The following is an 18741-nucleotide window of genomic DNA, read 5'->3' as shown; positions in this document are numbered from 1 at the left end:
GGCACTGGGCTTCCTTCCCTCCTAGGGCCCTCTGGGGACCATAGAGGCGGGGACCCCACAGCCCCTCCTCTGGGGGCGGCCGATGGGAGAGGCCTAGGGGCTGTGAGGGACCCCTCCCACTGCCTCCCCCATTTTGGGTCCCCTTGTGGGGGGCATGGCCTCACGCTGTCATGTCCCAGCTCAGGGTCAGGCCTCTGTGTGCGGTGCACCCCGGGACGGTGAGGATGGGCCTCAAGGGGGCCACGGGGGCTCCTGAGCCGCTGTGGGAGGGGTCTCTATGCCCGGGGGTCCTTGAATCCTTGCTTGTTCGAATCAGCAAAGGGAAACCAAAGCTGCCCAGACACGCTTCCCGGCATCAAAAGCACCTCTCTGGCTGGGGTCACCTTACTTTGGGTGTCTTCTGCCCCACAAGGAAAGGATTGTGTGCCACATGGGAATCAGCGCGGTAGGACAGCAGGAGTAATCATTACTGTTCATGGAGCATCAGCTAGACGCTGGGCCCGCCTTCTCTCTGGCCGCCCTGGCAGGGCTAATCTCCCGGGGTCATCCTGGGCTGGATTCCAGGGCTGAGGTGCCCCTCCTAAGGATGGTGGCCGAGGGGCATCCCCTGGGGCGCTGTTCCCTAATCCTAGAAGCGCCCATGGCTGCTCCCTACCTTTAGCTGCAGCTCTGAGCATGGAGGACCAGGAGAAAAAGCTGGGAACTGAGGGGCCCAACCAGAGCCCCCCCTACCACCCTGTGGGCTGAGTTCTGCCGACTTAGCACATAGCACCGCCTGTGGTCATTCTCTCGCCCACTTGGCTGCCCCGCCCTTGGCTGGAGGTCAGATTCCCAGGCCTGGCGAGGTCAGGAGGGGAGGGGCTGTCCTGTGGCCCAGCACAGCACCCCGCCACCCCAGTCGTCTCCATACTAAGTGACCCACATTGCAGCTGGGGTCACCCCCATTTTAGAGAAACAGTGCCCTCCCCCTCCCCCTGGTATGTCTCATCACAGAGGGGGCCGGGGGAGCTGGCATCTGCCCGGCACTTGCCTTTTACAAAGGTGTCTTTGCCACATTTCATGGCAGGGCCATCCAGAGCCCTCTGAGGCAGGAGCTGTTGGAGCTCAAGGCCTGGGCAGCAGGGCCATGGCCCTGGGAGCCTCGGGTCCGCATCCAAGCCCCTGCCTGGGTATCCTCATGCCTAGCCCTGTCTCCCTGGCCTGCAGGCACACAGTGGGCTGGGCCAGGCGATGCTGGCATTTTCCTGGAGGATCCTGGGGCCAGAGAAGCAAGCGGGAGGGGGAAGGGAAGGGAAGGGGGATGGGAAGGGGGGAAGGGGGGAAGGGAAGGGGGATGGGAAGGGGGGAAGGGAAGGGGGAAGGGAAGGGGGATGGGAAGGGGGGAAGGGGGGAAGGGAAGGGGGATGGGAAGGGGGGAAGGGAAGGGAAGGGGGATGGGAAGGGGGAAGGAAAGGGGAGGGGAAGGGAGGGGGGAGGGGGAAGGGGGGCGCCTGGGCTGGGCCTTGAGGCTATTGTATGTCAGCCCCTTCTCAGGATGCTGTGAGAACAAGGCCCCAAACAAGGGCCAGTTCGGCCCCCTCCTACCCGTGCCCTCCTCACCTCCTGGGAACATGGTGCCCGGAACATTCCACCACCAGTGCGCCTCAGTGGGAGGGCCTGCCTGCATAGCGGGCTCCCGCCTGGGCTCTGGGGGGCCAGTGCTGGGCTCTCCCACCTGGAGCTGTGCTGGGAGAAGGGGCTGGGCAGCGATGCTCACATTGTCCTATCTGATCACCCGCTCTGCTGGCTCCATCCGGTGGGCCTCCAGGTGGCACCGTCAGGTAACAGGCTGGGGCCAGGGCCAGACCCCGAGGTGGGTGGGTGGGTGGGCGTCTGTGCCTCTGCAGAGCCGCAGCTGGGATTACAGGGTGAGGGGGTTGGTTCTGACAGCCCCGGGGCCCAAGGGTAGTCTCCCGGGCCCTGGAGAGGGGGAGTCCCTGCAGGCCTTGTCCCCAGTGGCTCTGTCATCGCTGGGCACAGGCTGGGACCGGCCCGCAGGGACACCCCAGAGGGCTCTCAGCCTCCCTGTTGCAGCTGAGGACATCGAGGCCCGGAGAAAGGAGGGGCCTCGGGTCACAGCGCCGGGCAGGGAACCTAGGCCTCGTGGCTCCCAGTCCAGCCGCCTGGCCACAGGGGCGGCCCCGCTGCAGCTGCTTGCAAGTCCCTCGACCCTCGGCCTCTGTTTCCCCACCTGGCAGCGGTCTGTCCTGGTCAGGCAGGCCCACGGCGCTAGTACTGTGGTTCTGCTTGTGGCCCAGGGCTCCTGAGAGACTTGGCCGTGGCTCAGGAATGTGAGGTGGCTTCCTCAGACAGACGAAGGGGCAGCTGAAGTTCAAAATAGCCGGGCCAGGTGGGGCCCAGCCCGGTGCCCAGGGCCAGGCTCTTAAGGAGCCTGGGGAGCGGACGGACGCCCACCCTCCTGGGTCGAGGTCCAGGGGCCCTGCAGGCAGATGGCCGCGGTAGGTGGTGCTGCCAGCTACCACCTGCCTGGGGGTGAAGCTGGGGGGTGGGCTCTCAGGAATGCTCCTTGTCCGGGAGGAGCAGGGGCACTTAGTTGCCTGTTCACTGGGTCAGGGTGGGTGGGATGATGGAGCCCCTGTCCTGGATTCCCCAGCCACGACCCTGAAGCGACTGACCATGGGGTACCCCCGCCCAGGGCGAAGGCTACTGGGAGGTGGGGTGGCTGAGAGGAGTGGAGGGCTGACTCTGGATGGGCAGGGGCAGCTGGCCTCCAGCCCCACCCCGCCCCCCGCCAGTGTGGGCCCGGTGCTGCCCACCCTGGCCTGAGCCTGGTAGACGTGGATGTGGGTGGGCTGAGGCTGGGTGAGGCGTGGTTGCCCTGGGGCTCATGGCCCCCACCCTTGAGGCTCTGCCCGTGGGAGGTGAATCCCCACTCCCCAACCAACATAAACCAAACCCCGCCCTCCTGGGGCAGCTGGTGCCCCTGCGGAGGGGGCAGTCTAGGAGTGGGGTCTGTTCTCTGCCCTGAGGAGCGAGGAGGTGGGTGGAGGGGGCAGCTGGCAGGGCTGCTGGTGGGAGCGGGGCCCCGGGAAGAAAGGGGCCTTTCAGAGCTGGCCTGTACCCCTTGTTCTCTCCCTGCCCTGCCCCCTGTCCCCTGTCCCCTGTCCCTCCCCCTTCTGGGGAGCCCTGGAGCTCACCGCGTGTGTCACCCGTTTGGCCCAGGAGTTTGAGAATGCTGAGGGGGAAGAGTACGCGGCCGACTTCTCGGCACAGGGCTCCCCGGCGGCAGCAGCTCAGAACGGGCCCGACGTGTACGTCCTGCCACTCACCGAGGTCTCCCTGCCTATGGCCAAGCAGCCCGGGCGTTCAGGTGAGTGAGCCCCCAGGTGGGCCCAGGTGGTGGGCGTAGGGTGTGGCTCGGGGGTCAGTGCTCCCGGGGAGGGGAGGCAAGGGGCTGGTGTGTGCCCCCTTTTGCTGGGACCTGGGGCGCTATGAGCAGGCTTGGGCCAGCTGGGGCTACTGTGCAAAGGGGGCGGGGGTTGCTCCCTCTGGTCCTGGGGTGGGCACCCATGTGCTGGGAGGAGGGGCTTCTCTGCGGCCCCTGGGATGCTGGACCCCGTACATGGGCTCTGTGGTGCCCAGGAGCAGAGCCCACCCGCTGGGGGGGAGGGGCTCTTTGGGGCTCCTTCTGTGGGTGGAGCCTTTTGCTCAGGACCCTGGGGTGGGGGAAGGAGGGGCCTGGGTCCCCCCAGTGCATGCAGGTTGCAGGTACAGGTGCAGGCGGGGCCTCTTCCTGTGGCTTCCTTGCCATGTCTCCCACTTGCCCCATCCCGTGGTCCCCCCACCAGGCTGGCAACCCACATGGCAGATGCAGGGCCCACACTCCAGAGGTTAAAGGTCAGTGGCCAAGCTGGGCTTTGAACCCACATCTGCCTGATTCAGTACTGCAAGAACCCCCCAGTTGTGTCTGGAGGCTGGTGGGGGGGTCCCTGGCCCCAGGCCCCCTCCCTGGCAGCTCCTAGGTCAGGCCTGTGCCCACCCCCAGCTCCTCCAGGCGCACTGAGTAGGGTGTCAGGCCCAGGGGGGGCTCTGTTGGCACCAGGGCCTGTGATGAGTAGGCCTGGCCCACCTGCTTGTGTTCCGGACCCTGCTGGTCCTGACCACGATAATGCCCATCCCGAAGCCCAGCCCTCATCATGGGCTGGGGGCCTCCAAGGCACTGGGCTGGGCCCAGCCCCCCGGCCCCATGACTGTCACTCCCCACCCCCCTGCAGGTGTCTCCTGGAGGAGACCTCACCAGTTAGGCAGGAATTTCAGGTGCCGGGGCTCCTCTGTCGAGTGGCCCGAAGGAACACCCCATAAAATCTTGAAGGTGGGGTCTCTGCTATAGGAGGCCCCCCAACTTTCCTGGGTGACCATGGGAGCCTCTGAGCCTGTGCTGACGGTGCTGGACGCTAGGAGCCGTTGCGGAGCAAGGGGCCCCCCCAGGGGACACTGTACCCCTGGCCTGGGCCTGTCACCTGCCCCTGGCAGTGTGTGTGCTTGGGACCCCAAGGAATCTTTGAGACTCAGTGTCTTCCACCGCTTAAGGGACTGTCCCTGGGGATGAGGGGGACGGGGACCCAGGAGGGGGCAGTGATTGCATGCTTTTTTCCTTTTTTTAGCTCTGTTCTGTTCTTTATAGGGTACCCTGCTTCTGGGGAGGGGGAGAGATTTGGGTGATGCTGGGAGGGCAGACCACCTGGAGGTCAAGGATTAAAAACCTGGGCAGCAAGTACTACCCCTCTAAACTGTGGGGGAAGATGGCCCAGCCTTCAGGCTCCCCAGCCTGGCTCTGTAGGTGCTGCCCCTTGGGTGCGGACCCCAGAACCCCTGGACCCGGCCTGCCATGCCTCCTGCAGCTGCCAGGAGAACTTTCCTGTTGGCTGGCAGTCAGCATGCTCACCTCCATCACTGCCCCACTGTCCAGACTGCTGAGCCTGCTTGGGGAGACCCCAGGCTGGAGGTGGGGGGCAGCAGGCTGGACCTCAGGGGGAGGAGCCCCGGGACTCAGGGCCCCAGTGGGACCCCTTACCCCCAATTCTGCTCAGCATCAAGGTCAACATTCCCTAGGGTCTCCAGTCCCTGGGAGCAGCCCCTCACCTTGGAGTCTACTGGCTGCCAGGCTCAGCCTGTCCCCTGGGCCCTCTGGGCAGTTGGCGTGGGAGCAGAATTCGGGGAATCCCTTGGGGCACAGGCGGGGTGTGGGTGGGCTCAGCAGCTCTGGCCCTTCCTCTGGGGCCCTCACTGACCCTTCCTGCCTGCTGACCTCACCCAGCCCAGCCTGCAGGAGAATGGGCCCAGTGTGTTCCGTACAGGGCTGTGCCAAGCAGCCCCCAACAAAGGAGCCTTTGGCGTGCCTGGCGCTGGAATGCCATCCTGCGGCAGGGGTGAGGGGACGGGCCACTCCACTGCCCTCCTCCCCATGGCCTCCGCCCCAGCCACATTGCCTGCCCAGCATTGCCTGTGCGCTGGTCTCGGCTCCAGGCCCTGCTGTTTCCAGCCTGGCTTGTCCCTGTAGCTTGGGGCACGGCCTTCCCAGACCCACTCAGAAAGATGCATGGATGCGGCTTGCAGGTCCACAGCTCCCCTGGGCAGCAGGTGCCCTGCTCCTGATGGCAGCCCCCATCAGGAGGGAGCAGGGGGCTCTGGGTGGCTCCCCGGAACAGGCCATGCAGGCAGCCCCTCTGGGGACCAGGCGAGAGAAGATGGGGGCGATGATGGAGGCTGAGCTGGCATCTCTGAGCCCCCTGCCCTGTTACAGTGCAGCTGCTCAAGTCCACAGATCTGGGCCGGCACAGCCTCCTGTACCTGGAGGAGATTGGCCACGGCTGGTTTGGGAAGGTGAGTTGCCGTCCCGGGGGTCGGTGGGGATGGGGGAGGGACTGGCAGCGTGGTCCGCTCTTTTGCCTGGCAGGTGGAGAGGGTGGGTTGGAGACCTGCTTCTCCTAGAAACCTCCCCAGCCCTGGGGTCCCCTCTCAAGGCGCACTCTACTGGGCCCCTCCCTGGGGACCTCAGGGTCCGGCAGCCTCTTCTCTGCAGATCCTGGTATCCTGCTGGCAGGTGCCTCTGATTGGGCAGGGATGGGGAGCAGCATCTTGGTCCTGGCTTCTCCCTGACCACCAGCCTGGGTGGGACAATGAGTTGAGTCCATCTTCCTCACTGCAGACCCCCAGACCTCTGAGAACAGCTGGGGACCTTAGGGGAGGCAGACACAAAAGACGGAGTATTACAGCCAGGAGGGCGCGCTCTCCCAGGAGCGGTCCAGAACCCATTTTGCAGATGAGTACACTGAGGCACAGAAACAGACTGCTTTGGCTGGAAGAGCAAGGTTGGGGGCGGAGCTTGGGGACGGTGGAGTCCGCCCACCTGCTGACGCCTGCACTGCAGGTATTCCTCGGGGAGGTGAACTCGGGCATCAGCAGCACCCAGGTGGTGGTGAAGGAGCTGAAGGCGAGCGCCAGCGTGCAGGAGCAGATGCAGTTCCTGGAGGAGGCGCAGCCCTACAGGTGGGTGGCACCTGGGGACAGGCTCAGCCGGAGGGGGTGGGCCACTGGCCGGGAGGGTGGGGATGCGGGCCCTGTAGACAAAGGCAAGCTCTGTGCTGCCCCGCTCCTGCCCTGCCCTGAGTGCGAGTCAGGGGGGCAGCCTCTTGGCTCCCGCAGGGCCCTGCAGCACAGCAACCTGCTCCAGTGCCTGGCCCAGTGCGCCGAGGTGACGCCCTACCTGTTGGTGATGGAGTTCTGCCCGATGGTGAGTCGCCTGCTCCCTGGTCCTCCAGCCCCTGCCCTGCACTTCTGGAAGGTGGGCCTGGCCTTCCTGCTGAGCCGGGGACCCCTCACCCCCACCCTCTGGGCCTCACATCCCCCCCAAAGTGGGGTCCAGGTGGCTCTGCACCACTACCTCCCAGAGGCGGCCCGGGGGAGGAAGGAGGTGGTCCCCCACTCAGAGACGGCGGCTGTCCGGGTTGGGATTCCACTGTACCCTGGGGGAGGGGGGGCTTCCCCATCTGCCTGTGCTGCTCCGAGTCACGGCGGTTTTCCTGAGAGGCACCCCGGCCCGCTCGGGAGGCTCACGGCCCTTGCGTCTGGTCCACGGCCTCGCTCGTACTTTGGTCTCGGGTCCCCCGCCACACACACGCACATCTGAGCCGCTTGCTGACAGGGAGGCGGCCTCCACAGACGTGGGCCCCCCTGGACCATCTAGTTTCTGGACTCCTGGCGTAGCCTCCCAGGGCTTCCCCAGGATGCCTGGGCCCTGCCCGGAGCTGAGCGGCGTCAGCAGGTCATCAGCAGGTCAAGGAGTTGCCAGAGGACGCTCTGGCCACCGGCTCTGGGTTCCGCCCAGGCTCAGCGTCACTGCTTCTGTGGCCTGTCTGCCGCCCACCAGCTGAGAGGTGGCGAGCATCTGGGCCCCAGTGGTCTGTATGCGGGATGTGACCCTGCTGGCCCACAAGGCTGCCTGGGGCTGGGGCTGTCAGTGTGGGGAAAGTGTCCGCTGCCTGCGGGGTCATCCTACTGAGAGCTGGCCCCTGGGGGGCGGACACGGGCTCCTCTGGGCAGCGGCAGCCCTGCGCCGTCAGCAGGATGCCTGGTCCCCCAACGGGCCCTGCTGAGGAGGGAGGGGCCTGGCGGTGGGCTTGCACGGGCACCCACTCCCCACCAGCAGGTGACGGTGCTGCTCTTCTCGGCAGGGGGACCTCAAGGGCTACCTGCGGAGCTGTCGGGTGGCAGAGTCCATGGCGCCCGACCCTCTGACCCTGCAGCGCATGGCCTGTGAGGTGGCCTGTGGCGTCCTGCACCTGCATCGCAACAACTATGTGCACAGGTGAGGGCGCGGGCGGCCCACGAGCTCCCTGCAGGGCCTCCACACTTGCTCCGGGGGCCGCGTGAGGTGGATCCTCAATTAACCGGGTTAGTCTTTGTTCAGCCTCTAGGGACCACTGTACAAAGGGATTTTGTCAAATAAGAAACACCAGGCAGATGGGAGTTGAACACCTGCTTCTGCAGGAGGGTTAAGCGAGGCGACGTCCACTGTCCAGCTAGCCTGGCTGGGCATGCGGTAGGGCCTGAGGCCCATCCTCTGTCCCCAGAGTGGTCAGCGCTGCCTGGTGGCCCTATGGCGGCCCCTACTCTCCTCTATCTCTCTCAGGCCCATAGGGAGGGGTGGCTCTGTCCTGCTTCCCGCCCTGGCCCCTGAAGTCGGAAAGACGGGCCAGGGCCCAGCGTAGGGGGACATGCCAGAAGAAGTGGCGATGGACGTGGCCCCACCAGCCCCGGACAGCACACAGGCCGTCCTCCCCAACAACATCCTGGTGCTGAGTGATGACGTGCAACTCCAGCATCAGTGATTTTGTTGAAGAGGGCAGCTGCCAGCCTCCCGACCTGCCCGCCGAGCCCACCCAGCCCCAAGCGCCCATCTGTGGCCCCCAGCACAGCAGCATTTTGGCCGACGTGTGCTGACCCCGCGTCTGCCCCGGTGCCTTGGGCCCCAGACACCCATGGGGCCACAAGGCAGGCAGGGGAGGAGCCGGCAGCCAGGGCCGACCGTGGGTGGGAGGCAAAGGCGGGGGTGAGCGGCACTGCTGGGTGGGCACTCCACACCCCCACCCTGCCAGGGGCCCTGTGTGCACAGGGCAGGGGCAGGACCCTGGGGCACTCAGTTTCCCCACTGATGCCTGCCTTCAGGGAGCTGAGGGTGGCAGTGTGGTGGGCGGGAGGAGACTGCGGTGTCTCTGGGCTGGCTCGCCCCCGAGGGACAGGTCAGCAGACTGGTGTCCCAGGAGAAGCAGGGGAGTGGACTGGGGTCAGGGGATGGGGTTCCGGTGAGGCAGGCCTCGTCCAAGGAGGGCCCTTGGGCACCTTCTAACTGGCTCTGGGCACCTTCTAGCTGGCCCTGGGCCTCGTTTTCCTTGTCTGCCTTCTAACGTGTGTGGCCCCATCCACTCAGACCCTCAAAATGTCCAGTGCTGGGCGAGGGGCAGGGCAGGCAGCCTCTGAGATGCCCCTTTCCACCCACCCACCGACCGAACCGAGCCCAGGATGCCCTCGGCGACAAGCGGCCCAGTCCCCTCAGTGCCCTGGATGCCCCAGCCCGGCACTGCCGGCTGACCCCACCCTCCCACCCTCAGTGACCTGGCCCTGAGGAACTGCCTGCTCACAGCCGACCTGACGGTGAAGATCGGCGACTATGGCCTGTCTCACGGCAAATACAGGGTGAGTGGGCCGGCTCGGGCCAGGGCAGGGCCGGCCGCACTTGCCCGCGGGGTGACACTGTCCCGCGTGCTGACAGGAGGACTACTTTGTGACGGCTGACCAGCTGTGGGTGCCACTGCGCTGGATCGCGCCTGAGCTGGTGGACGAGGTGCACTGCAATCTGCTGGTGGTGGACCAGACCAAGGCCAGCAACGTGTGGTGAGTGAGTGTCCAGTGAGGACGCGGGGCGCTGGGGGGCTGAGTCCCACCCGCCTGCCGGCTCCCTGGTGTTGGAGGGGATGCAGGCTGGCCGCGCCAAGCAAGGCCACATGTGTGAGGACGTGTTTGTTTGTGTAGCCCTGTCGCTCTGTAGGAGGTGGCCAAATACGCCCCCAGGTGAGGTCGTGGGGGTTCTGGAGCCACCTGTCGCTGCCCGGTGCCACGGCCCACAGCAGTTGGGCTGGCAGAGCGGCAGGGCCCATAGGGCTTGTGGAGGAAGCCCTGCCCCTCCCAGGGCCCACTGGGCCGACGCCCTAAGACATCAGGGTCAGAGCACTCGGGCAAGTTGATGAGACGTGGGGCCTCATGGTAGCACCTGTTCCCATTGAGAGGGGACAGTGGGGCTGGGGGTCTCCTGTGACTGCAGCCTGGAGGCTTGGGGCTGGGCACAGAGTGGGTGCTTGGACCCAGGACTACAGCCTCTAGAGGCTTGGCTGTGGTGGTCCCCTGTCCCTGGCCTTGACCAGCCTCTGCTTCCCCCTCGTGCTTCCTCCCAGCTTCCCAGGCCTGTCTGGCCTCCCTCTGCTCCTGATAAACCCTCAGGGCCTGGATCCAGGGCGCAGTCCCCCTTCCTGAGCTCTCCAGGGGTCTCCCCTGAGCCATTAACTGTACCCCCGTCACGGACACTCCATTCCCCCGCTCGCCTCTCCCTCTGGCTGACCCTCCCCTGCCTGCCCACCTGCCCACACTGACTGGGGTCCCCTAGACGGCTTTGGCCAGGGCCGCTGTGACATCTCTGTCGCCAAATCTGCTGTCCCTCATGCCCCCAGTTTCGTGGGACAGCCTGGGGTCCCCGGGAGCTGGGTGAAGCTGCTGCCCACTGGAAAGATCCCAGCTGCCTTCTCCCAGCCCCGCGTGCACTGGCTGCCTGGCCCACCTATGCTGGCTGGGGTGTCCCTAGACTCACCCCTCCCTCCCTCTGGCCTCCGCAGGTGCCTGGCAGGACCGGGAGCTTCTACAGGGCAGCTCCTGCACCTGGCAGTGTCTGGGCTTCAGCCCGGCAAGGGAATGAACGAATGAACAAATTGACTGGGTTTGTGGGAGGCCAGTCTGGCGTTTATTTGTCCAAGCACCCTGGGCGTGGGCTCGGACCCGGCCAGGTGGCACATACTGCCCATTTACTGAAGGAAGGCGCCGTCTTCTGGCTGCTGGTGTGATGACAGGAGCTGCCCTTGGCACCCAAGTCTTCGAGACCCTTTGTAGCCGTGCGTTGGCCAGCCATGCCCGCCCTCTGATGGCTGTCACCCCCACAGGTCCCTGGGCGTGACCATCTGGGAGCTCTTTGAGCTGGGAGCGCAGCCCTATCCCCACCACTCCGACCGGCAGGTGCTGGCCTATGCTGTCCGGGAGCAGCAGCTCAAGCTGCCCAAGCCCCAGCTGCAGCTGACCCTCTCTGACCGCTGGTGAGGACCCTGTGATGCCAGGCAGGGCTGGGGGTGTCCCCAGCAGGAAGGACAACACAAAGGGGGGAGCTCTGAGTCCCCAGAGCATAAGTGGCTCCTCCTGACCGCCTAGGTCTCCAGCTCCCCCTGGCTCCCCCCGGCCAGCAGTGACCTCTGGGCCCCACCCTGTGCCTACAGTGGAATGGCCTCTTTATCCAAAACACAAATTTGCCTGCAGCCCTGGCAGGGATGAGCTAAGGGAACAGTGCCCCGGTCCACTGCTGTCTCCCACACCACCGTGCCCACTTTAGGAGATGCCCTAACTGCTCTCGGGATTCTGAGTGTGAGAACCCTCGTGCTGAGGGCGGACTGGCCCACTCCCTGGGGCTGGGGTCCTGGCCAGGCACTACCACCCGTGGCGGGGCAGGGACTGAGCCCCAGGGCATCCCTTCCTGCAGGTATGAGGTGATGCAGTTCTGCTGGCTGCAGCCTGAGCAGCGGCCGACAGCCGAGGAGGTGCACCTGCTGCTGTCCTACCTGTGTGCCAAGGGTGCCACCGAGGCGGAGGAGGAGTTTGAGCAGCGCTGGCGCTCACTGCGGCCTGGCGGGGGCGGCGCGGGCCCCGGGCTGGGGGCGGCAGGCCTGGCACTGGGGGGCACGGGCGAGCTTGCGGCCACCTCATCCTTCCCACTGCTGGAGCAGTTTGCTGGCGACAGCTTCCACACGGATGGTGACGACGTGCTGACGGTGACTGAGACGAGCCGTGGCCTCAACTTCGAGTACAAGTGGGAAGCCGGCCGCGGCTCCGAGGCCTTCCCGCCGCCTGAGGGCGCACTGAGTCCGGGCCGAGACGCACGTCTGCAGGAGCTCTGCATCCCTGACGGCGCTCCCCCAGGCGTGGTGCCGGTGCTCAGCGCTCACAGCCCCTCGGTGGGCAGCGAGTACTTCATCCGCCTGGAAGACCCCGCGCCTGCCGCAGGCCACGACCCCGACTGCGCCGGCTGTGCCCCCAGCACCCTCGCCGCCACCCTGCGCCCCGACGGCAGTGACCACGACGATGACTCTGACGGCAGCGAGGCCGCCTCGCTGGTCATGGAGCCACTGCTGGGCCACGCGCCGCCCGCTGATGGCCCCTGGGGCCACTTCGACTACTACCCATGCAGGAGCCATGCCCGTGACCTGCCTTGCACCTCACGCTCACCCTCACCCTCACCGGAGACCCCAATGCTGGCGGAGCCCAGAGGAGAGGATATTGACTGGGGCGTGGGGGCATTCTGCCCGCCCTTCTTTGAGGACCCGCTGGGCACATCCCCCTCCGGGAGCTCTGGGACCCGACCGTCCCCAGGTGGGGAAGAGCTGGGGGAGGCTGAGATGCCCAGGGCTGCCCAGCACAGACACTGGAGCTCCAATGTATCTGCCAACAACAACAGCGGCAGCCGAGCGCCAGAATTCTGGGTCCTGGGCCTCTCAGGCTACACGGACTGCTGCCCTGGTGTGAAGCAGGCCCTACAGACCGTCCCTGAGCTGGGCCATCCTCTGATCCCAGAGGACCGTAGAGAGCCTCTCCTTGGGCCAAAGGGGGCCTCCTCTGGTAAGAAGCTGGGCCGCTGCCTTGGCCTCCCCCATCTGTATCCTGCTGAGGGCCTGACACCTGCCCCGTGCCTGGTCACATTCCCCTGGATAGAGGCAGCCAGAAGTGGGGGTGACAGCCCCCAGGCAGAGCCCAGGCTTGCAGAGGAGGCCGAGGGCTCTGCTGGACTCCAGCTGCCCCTTCCCTCCATCCCATCCCCATCCCAAGAGGGAGCCCTACTTCCTGCCGAGGAGGCCAGCACCCCGCCCACCCTGCCTGCCTCACCCATGCCCACTGGCAGCCCACAGCCTGCCACCGAGCCAGTCCAGGCCCTGGACAGCGACAGTGGCAGCAGCTTCCCTGAGCTGGAGGCACCAGGCAGTGAAGACGAGGACACGACTGAGGCCACTTCTGGTGTCTTCACTGACTTGTCCAGCGATGGCCCACAGGCTGAGAAACCAGATGTGACACCCGCCTTCCGCTCCCTACAGAAGCAGGTGGGGACCCCCGACTCCCTGGACTCCCTGGACATCCCATCCTCAGCCAGTGATGGCGGCTCTGAGGTCTTCAGCCCATTAGCTGTTGGCACCCCTGGCGGGCAGCCCCGAGCCCTGGACAGCGGCTATGACACGGAGAACTACGAGTCCCCTGAGTTTGTACTCAAGGAGGCGCATGAGCCCTGTGAGCCTGAGGCCTTTGAGGAGTTGGCCTCAGAGGGTGAGAGCCCCGGGCCAGAGACTCGTCTTTCCGCCTCCCTGGGTGGCCTCAGCGAGAAGAATCCCTATCGCGACTCTGCCTACTTCTCAGACCTGGACACGGAGCCAGAGCCCCCCTTGGGCCCCAAGGAGACGCAAGGAGGTGTCCCAGTCCCTGGGCCAGAGCCCGATCTGGAGAGCCCGAAGAGCCCCAGGCTGCCGTCTGCACAGCCCTCCCCTGAGTTGGGGATGCTTGGGGAGGCACAGGGCTCTGGCCCCAGGGAGGTGCCGCCACTGCCACTGCCTGAGGACTCTTCCCCAGAGCCAAGCGCCTGCCCCAGGGGCCCCAGGCTGGAGCCTCCCTGGCCCCAAGACCCAGCCCAGGTGCCACCCATGCCCAGCCCCGGGCGCTCTAAGATTTTCCTGCTGACTCCGGTGCGGCCCAGCTCAGGAAGCCACCGCCCCGAGCTCCAGGAGACCCTGGCACTGCTGTCAGGGTCGGGCCTGCAGGAACGGACAGGGGGCCCAGGTGCCCCCAGAACCCCACTCTGCCTGGCCCTGCCGGCAGTCCCCGCGGCTCCAGAGGCGCGGCCGGAGGAGGAAGAGGAGGACAGCGAAGACAGCGACGAGTCGGACGAGGAGCTCCGCTGCTACAGCATCCAGGAGCCGAGCGAGGAGAGCGAAGAGGAGGCGCCGCCTGTGCCAGTGGTGGTGGCGGAGAGCCAGAGTGCGCGCAACCTGCGCAGCCTGCTTAAGATGCCCAACCTGCTGTCTGAGGCCTTCTGCGAGGACCTGGAGCGCAAGAAGAAAGCCGTGTCCTTCTTCGACGACGTCACCGTCTACCTCTTCGACCAGGTGGGCGGCTGCCCTGGGTGGGCTCTGCGTGGGTAGTGGGGGTCTGCGGCGGGACGGGAAGCCACGGGAGACTCGTGCTGTTCTGATCCTCCAGGAAAGCCCCACCCGGGAGCTCGGGGAGCCCTTCCCTGGCGCCAAGGAGTCGTCCCCCACGTTCCCGGCGGGCAGCCCGGGCTCCCCCAGCACCCCAGGCCGGCATCGGCGGGCTGACTGCTCCCCCGACAGCCCCGCGGCCGAAGAGGGTGAGCTGGAGGCGGGGTGACGCGGTGGTGAGGGTGGGGCAACGGGGGTCGGGGCGGGGGGGGGGGGGCCCTCATGGAGGCGGGGCAACATGGCGGGGGCCTGTGACTTCGCTGGTGGGCGGGGTCTCCCCCATCCGGTCCACAACTGACGGCGGGCCCCTCGCAGGCGGAGGGTTCGAGTGGGACGATGGCCTCCCGCTGACGCCGGCCCAGGAGCCAGTCCCGCGCGTCCCTGCTGCGCCCCCCAAGCCCGCCAAGCCCAGCCTCTTCTCTCGCTTCACTGTCTCACCAGCGCCTGCGTCCCGCTTCTCCATCACGCACGTCTCCGACTCGGACTCCGGGTCCGTGGGAGGTGAGGTTGCGGTGGGGCTGGCGGGAGGGGATACCGAGTCAGGACAGTGGTGAGGGCGGCCGGGAAGGGTACCTGCTGGGCGCGAGGCCCTGCGCTCGTTACTTCTCGTTTTCTGGACAAGCTCAGTTTTCAGACGGGGAAACTGAGGCTCGGAGAGGTCAGGTCACACCAGGCCTGTTTGTTGTGGCCACCTTGGCACGTTTCCTCACCGCCCTGAGGAGATGCAGTGCCCCAGACAAAGCTGGCTCAGCACCCTCAGGATGTAAGCTGGATGCCCACTCCCCGCGCCCCGCCCCCCCACTCTTTTCTCCCTCTTACGAAGGCACCAGGCTGGACACTGAGTGCCCCCCACCCTGCTCTCTGACCTGCAGCAGCCTCTCCTGCCAGAACCTTCCCAGCCCCTGCTGGTCTGCCTCATCCACCACCCCCCATCTCAGATCTAATGGCTTGTCCAGAGATGGTGGTGGTGGTTCAGGTGCCTAGGTGGGGCCCTACTCAGGGGCCTGAGCTCACCCCTCCCTCCAAGCTCCACTCCTGTCAGCCTCAGACCAGGTGGGCTCATACCTGTCCAGTTGCCACCACCCAATTCTGGTAGGCTTCCCTGAAAGCTCACTTCCACTAAGATGCCCCTAGTTATCTTGTCCCCCAGGCAGACACAGCCCCTCCCTTTGCTGCCCTTGGCCTGAGGCTGCAGCCTCTAGGGAAGGACCTGCTGGCCTGTTTGTGTCACACAGTGTGCCCTTAATGGATGGCTGAACAAGCAAGGAGGTCACCAGGAGGCGAGTATGTGACCCTGGCCAGCCCAGTCCTGTTCGGGTCTCAGTTTCCCCACCTGTAAAAAGAGGACTCAAGAGGGCTGATGCTGAGCTTTGTTGGGCCCGGTCCCTGGTGATGGGGTGGGAAGGATAGTCGTCTGGCTCCTACCTAGATAGGCGGGCAGGCCTGCTGCAGCCCCAGCTGCTCAGTGGCCCCTAAGCCAGGGATTGAGGCCAGGTGAAAGTCCTGGGGGAGGGGACTCTGGCTGTCCTTGGAGGGGAGGGTGCTCTCAGGAGTCCCTGTGTCCCCAGTGTCTCCCTAAACATGTTTGCCAGGTCCTACAGCAGGTGCTGGGGGCAGCTGTAAAGAGGCCTGAGCCCCAGGCAGCCCCTGCTTGGAGCCCCTGCCGGTTCTCTTCCCGGCAGCAGCGAGGATGGTGACCGAGAGTGGTGGGGACTTTCGTCCTGGCAGTGGTCAGCAGCAGCTTCCAAGTGCTTCGGTGCCCCATGCAGCACCCTGGAGGAGCAGGGCAGGACGAGAGGCCCCTCTCTGGCGCTGGACATTAGAGCATCTGTGCACACCAGCCCCGTGCTGCCCTGGGGGCAGGATTTGTCCTGGACACTTGGGTTTGCTGCTAGGCCCTAGGGATGCCCTACAGCCGCCCCTCACCCTGAAGCTGCCCCCACCCCCCCGGCCCCCGCTGTCAAGACTGCTTGGCCTCTGAGGCCAGGGGCCCTCGCATGCCCTGCCCACAGGTTCCTGTGGTGTGTTGCAGGCTGCTGTGTCCTCACCCCAGGTGAGAGGGCAGGTACAGGCCTGCTAGGACGGCCTCTCCCTGCCCCCTTTGCCCCTTCTGCCGGTTCAGGGTTTGCTCAGTGCAAGAAGAGGACACCGGGCTCGTGTGTCCCCGCTCCAAGTGTGTGGCTGTTTCCCCTTCACTGAATCAGTTAGACCGTAAGCTCTCCCTCCCCACAGGGTCTGGGCCGGCTCCTGCCTGGGTCCCACTGGAGCCCTGCGAAGGGGACTGAGGTGGGCAGCCCGAAAGATGGGGGGCTTTCAGGTCGCAGTCCTGCTGCTTCAGCTCCTGTCTAGAGGTGCCTGTGGCTCCCCTCTGCAAGGTAGTGCCCAGCCCAGCCCAGCTGCCAAAGGAAAGTGGGGGCTTCCCCCAACGGTCAGTGTCAGGGGGTTCCTACCGCAGGGATGGAGACAGTGGGAAGGGGTGGAGCTGGGAGGGAGGGTGGGGCAGGGCAGCACAGGGGGTATTTTTGTAACGCTGTTGTCAGAACAGATCGAAGTGGGATGCTTTTAAGTTATTGTTGCCAAAGAGACGTAAAATTTATTGTTGCTTTTGGGGTGTGGGTGGGGACTTGTTTTGAGTTTGTTTTTTGTTTGTTTATTTGAGGCTTATGATGCTGGTACAATGATCGTCTTGTTCCTTTCTTGTCTGTTTTTTAAGAGAAATCAAAGCTAAGGAAAAAAGCCTTCATGCTAAGCGTGTTTTCTTTTGGAGTCGTCTGCAGATAAAGCCTTGGGCAGGAGGGGGCATGGGCCGCGCTGGGGTGGGGTCCCTATAGTCCCTTCTGACCACTGGGGGATGCAGGAGGGAGACCACCCCTTCCTCCAACTGTCCTTGGCACACCTTGGTGGAGGGAGACAGTGACCTTGGGCCCCTAGGGTGCCCAGGTTGGGGTGTCTTCCCAGAACAGGGCCGGCGGACTGACACCTGCAGCCCTCACTTCTTCCTGCCTGGAAGCTGGCCCTGCCTAGGTAAGGGTGAGAGGGGACCTCTCCGGGAAGCTCTTCCTCCTGCCTCTCCAGGGGTCGCCCCTGTCCCTCAGCACGGGGAGGCCGGGTGAGGGGGCGGTGAGCTGGGAGCAAGGTGGGTTGTGAGAAGGTGGGGCTTCTGTGCCCCTCCACCGCAAACATCTGCCCTGTGACCCTGCCTCGCCCCACCCGGCCTGCCTCCAGCTTCTGCAAGGTGAGAGCCTCTGGGGTCCCGCCCCCCCCCGTGCTTCGTGTTCTGGGCTGTGCGCAGAGCCCCTCCTGGGAGGGTCTGGGAGGAGCAAGCGAACGCTGCCCGGAATGTCTCCTGAGGTAAGGACTGCTGTCACCAACGTGGTTAGTTAGCACGGCTGTATTTCAGCCTCAAATGTCAAACAGCATGGATCCGATAAAGTTTCTAAAATCTTATATTTCAGCTGAAATATGGAAACAGCCAGAGCACTGAGGGGGCCCACCCAGGAATCCTGGGGCAGGACCCCCTCAGTGGCACACAGCTTGGGGAGCCAGGCCACAGCACCGACCACCCTGGGGACAGGGAGGAGAGCTGGGGGCCCTGCAGCCAGTTCTGGATAGGAGTTAGTTAGGGTGTGGGCAGCGAGAAACTGGGACAGAGAGGCCCACAAAACTGCCAGTGGGAGGGGGGAGACCCAGCAAAGCCCCAATCAAGGGTCTGCCAGGAAGTTAAGTGCTCATAATAAATCCAAGGAAGGGGGGCAGGCCCTCGCCCTCCCGCTCCCCTCACCCCTTCCCCTCCCCTCTCCCCCCCCCCCTTGCTCTTGCATGCTGCCGCAGGCACGTACAGGTGGGCGGCCTCATTACTGACCAGACGGGGGCTCCCCTTACAGCTACAAGCTGATGCGATGGTCCTCCCTGCACCCTGGGGGCTCCCCGGCCCACACAACAGACGGGCCTGATCCAAAAGGTTGGCCGCACAGCCCAGGCAGCAGGTCCCTGCTCCAGGGGCCAGCCCCCCTCACTCTCCTTGACCACGGCCATGCCACCTCCTGACCCTGTAGGAACAGCCGGGGTCCAGCCCAGGCCAGATTGAGGTGGGGGCAGAAGGGCTTGGAAGGAGAGAATTCTCTAAACGGGGAGCAAGCAGATTGTAACAAAACAGGTTACAGGTCAGGGTGTGGGAGGAGGGGCCCCACGGGCAGTGGGTGCAGACGTGGCCGTCAGCTGAGGAGCGGGGCAGACCTGTCATTGGTCACCGTCGGCTTCAGCTGGACGCTGGCGAAGGGATTCCTGAGAAGAGAAGAGTGGTTTTAGTGGTTTTCGGGAGGGGTGCTGAGTGCCGCCCTGCGGCTACGGACGGCACCCACCTGCACCCCGACGGCGCAGCCTCTGAGCTCAGGGCTGGTGGGTGGCAGAGGCCGCTGGGGAGAGCCAGGAAGGGGCGCTGTCCGCAAGGCCAGCTGAGCCCCAACGCGCCTCCCTCTGCTCACCCCCCCAGGTGCCCCACCTCGAACTGTCAACCCTCCCAAAGGCAGGGTGGGTGGGCATGGGGGGGGGGGCCCTCCACATCAGCCCCGGTCCTTTCTCTGCAACCTGAGGCAGCCCCACATGAGCCGCACCCGAGCTCGCTGTGCCGCCC

General features: G+C 65.4%; 2 protein-coding genes across 19 annotated transcripts in view; one reads left to right on the top strand and one right to left on the bottom strand.

Annotated features, from left to right (window-relative positions):
* The window catches only part of AATK (apoptosis associated tyrosine kinase), a 39749-nt gene extending 23182 nt beyond the window's left edge, over positions 1-16567 (top strand). For 3 of the 10 annotated variants that reach the window (XM_082372122.1, XM_082372126.1, XM_082372123.1), the window contains exons 3-15: positions 3223-3370; positions 3849-3897; positions 5804-5883; positions 6431-6549; positions 6706-6793; positions 7734-7867; positions 9171-9255; positions 9332-9453; positions 10767-10916; positions 11354-14015; positions 14110-14257; positions 14424-14609; positions 15701-16567. In XM_082372122.1, the coding sequence (XP_082228248.1) occupies positions 3223-3370; positions 3849-3897; positions 5804-5883; positions 6431-6549; positions 6706-6793; positions 7734-7867; positions 9171-9255; positions 9332-9453; positions 10767-10916; positions 11354-14015; positions 14110-14257; positions 14424-14609; positions 15701-15741 (4012 nt within the window). In that variant the 3' untranslated portion in view covers positions 15742-16567. Of the gene's footprint in view, positions 1-1523; positions 1821-3222; positions 3371-3848; positions 3898-5803; positions 5884-6430; positions 6794-7733; positions 7868-9170; positions 9256-9331; positions 9454-10766; positions 10917-11353; positions 14016-14109; positions 14258-14423; positions 14610-15343 lie in introns of those variants that run through there. The other 7 variants (XM_082372129.1, XM_082372121.1, XM_082372125.1 and 4 more) reach the window with 5 other exon arrangements.
* A 108-nt stretch (positions 16568-16675) lies between these two features.
* BAIAP2 (BAR/IMD domain containing adaptor protein 2) overlaps positions 16676-18741 on the bottom strand; it is a 72322-nt gene continuing 70256 nt past the window's right edge. For 7 of the 9 annotated variants that reach the window (XR_014238475.1, XM_082372141.1, XM_082372146.1 and 4 more), the window contains one exon: positions 16676-18392. Coding sequence is in view for 1 of the 9 variants with exons in the window: in XM_082372144.1 (XP_082228270.1) it covers positions 18323-18392 (70 nt within the window). In the remaining 8 variants the exon portion in view is untranslated. The remainder of the gene's footprint in view (positions 18393-18741) is intronic. The other 2 variants (XR_014238476.1, XR_014238477.1) reach the window with 1 other exon arrangement.

This window comes from Balaenoptera borealis, assembly GCF_965194805.1.
Source record: "Balaenoptera borealis genome assembly, chromosome: 20".
NCBI lineage: Eukaryota > Metazoa > Chordata > Mammalia > Artiodactyla > Balaenopteridae > Balaenoptera > Balaenoptera borealis.
The sequence above is the reverse complement of the archived record's forward strand: the minus strand, read 5'-3'. Positions and strand labels throughout refer to the sequence as shown.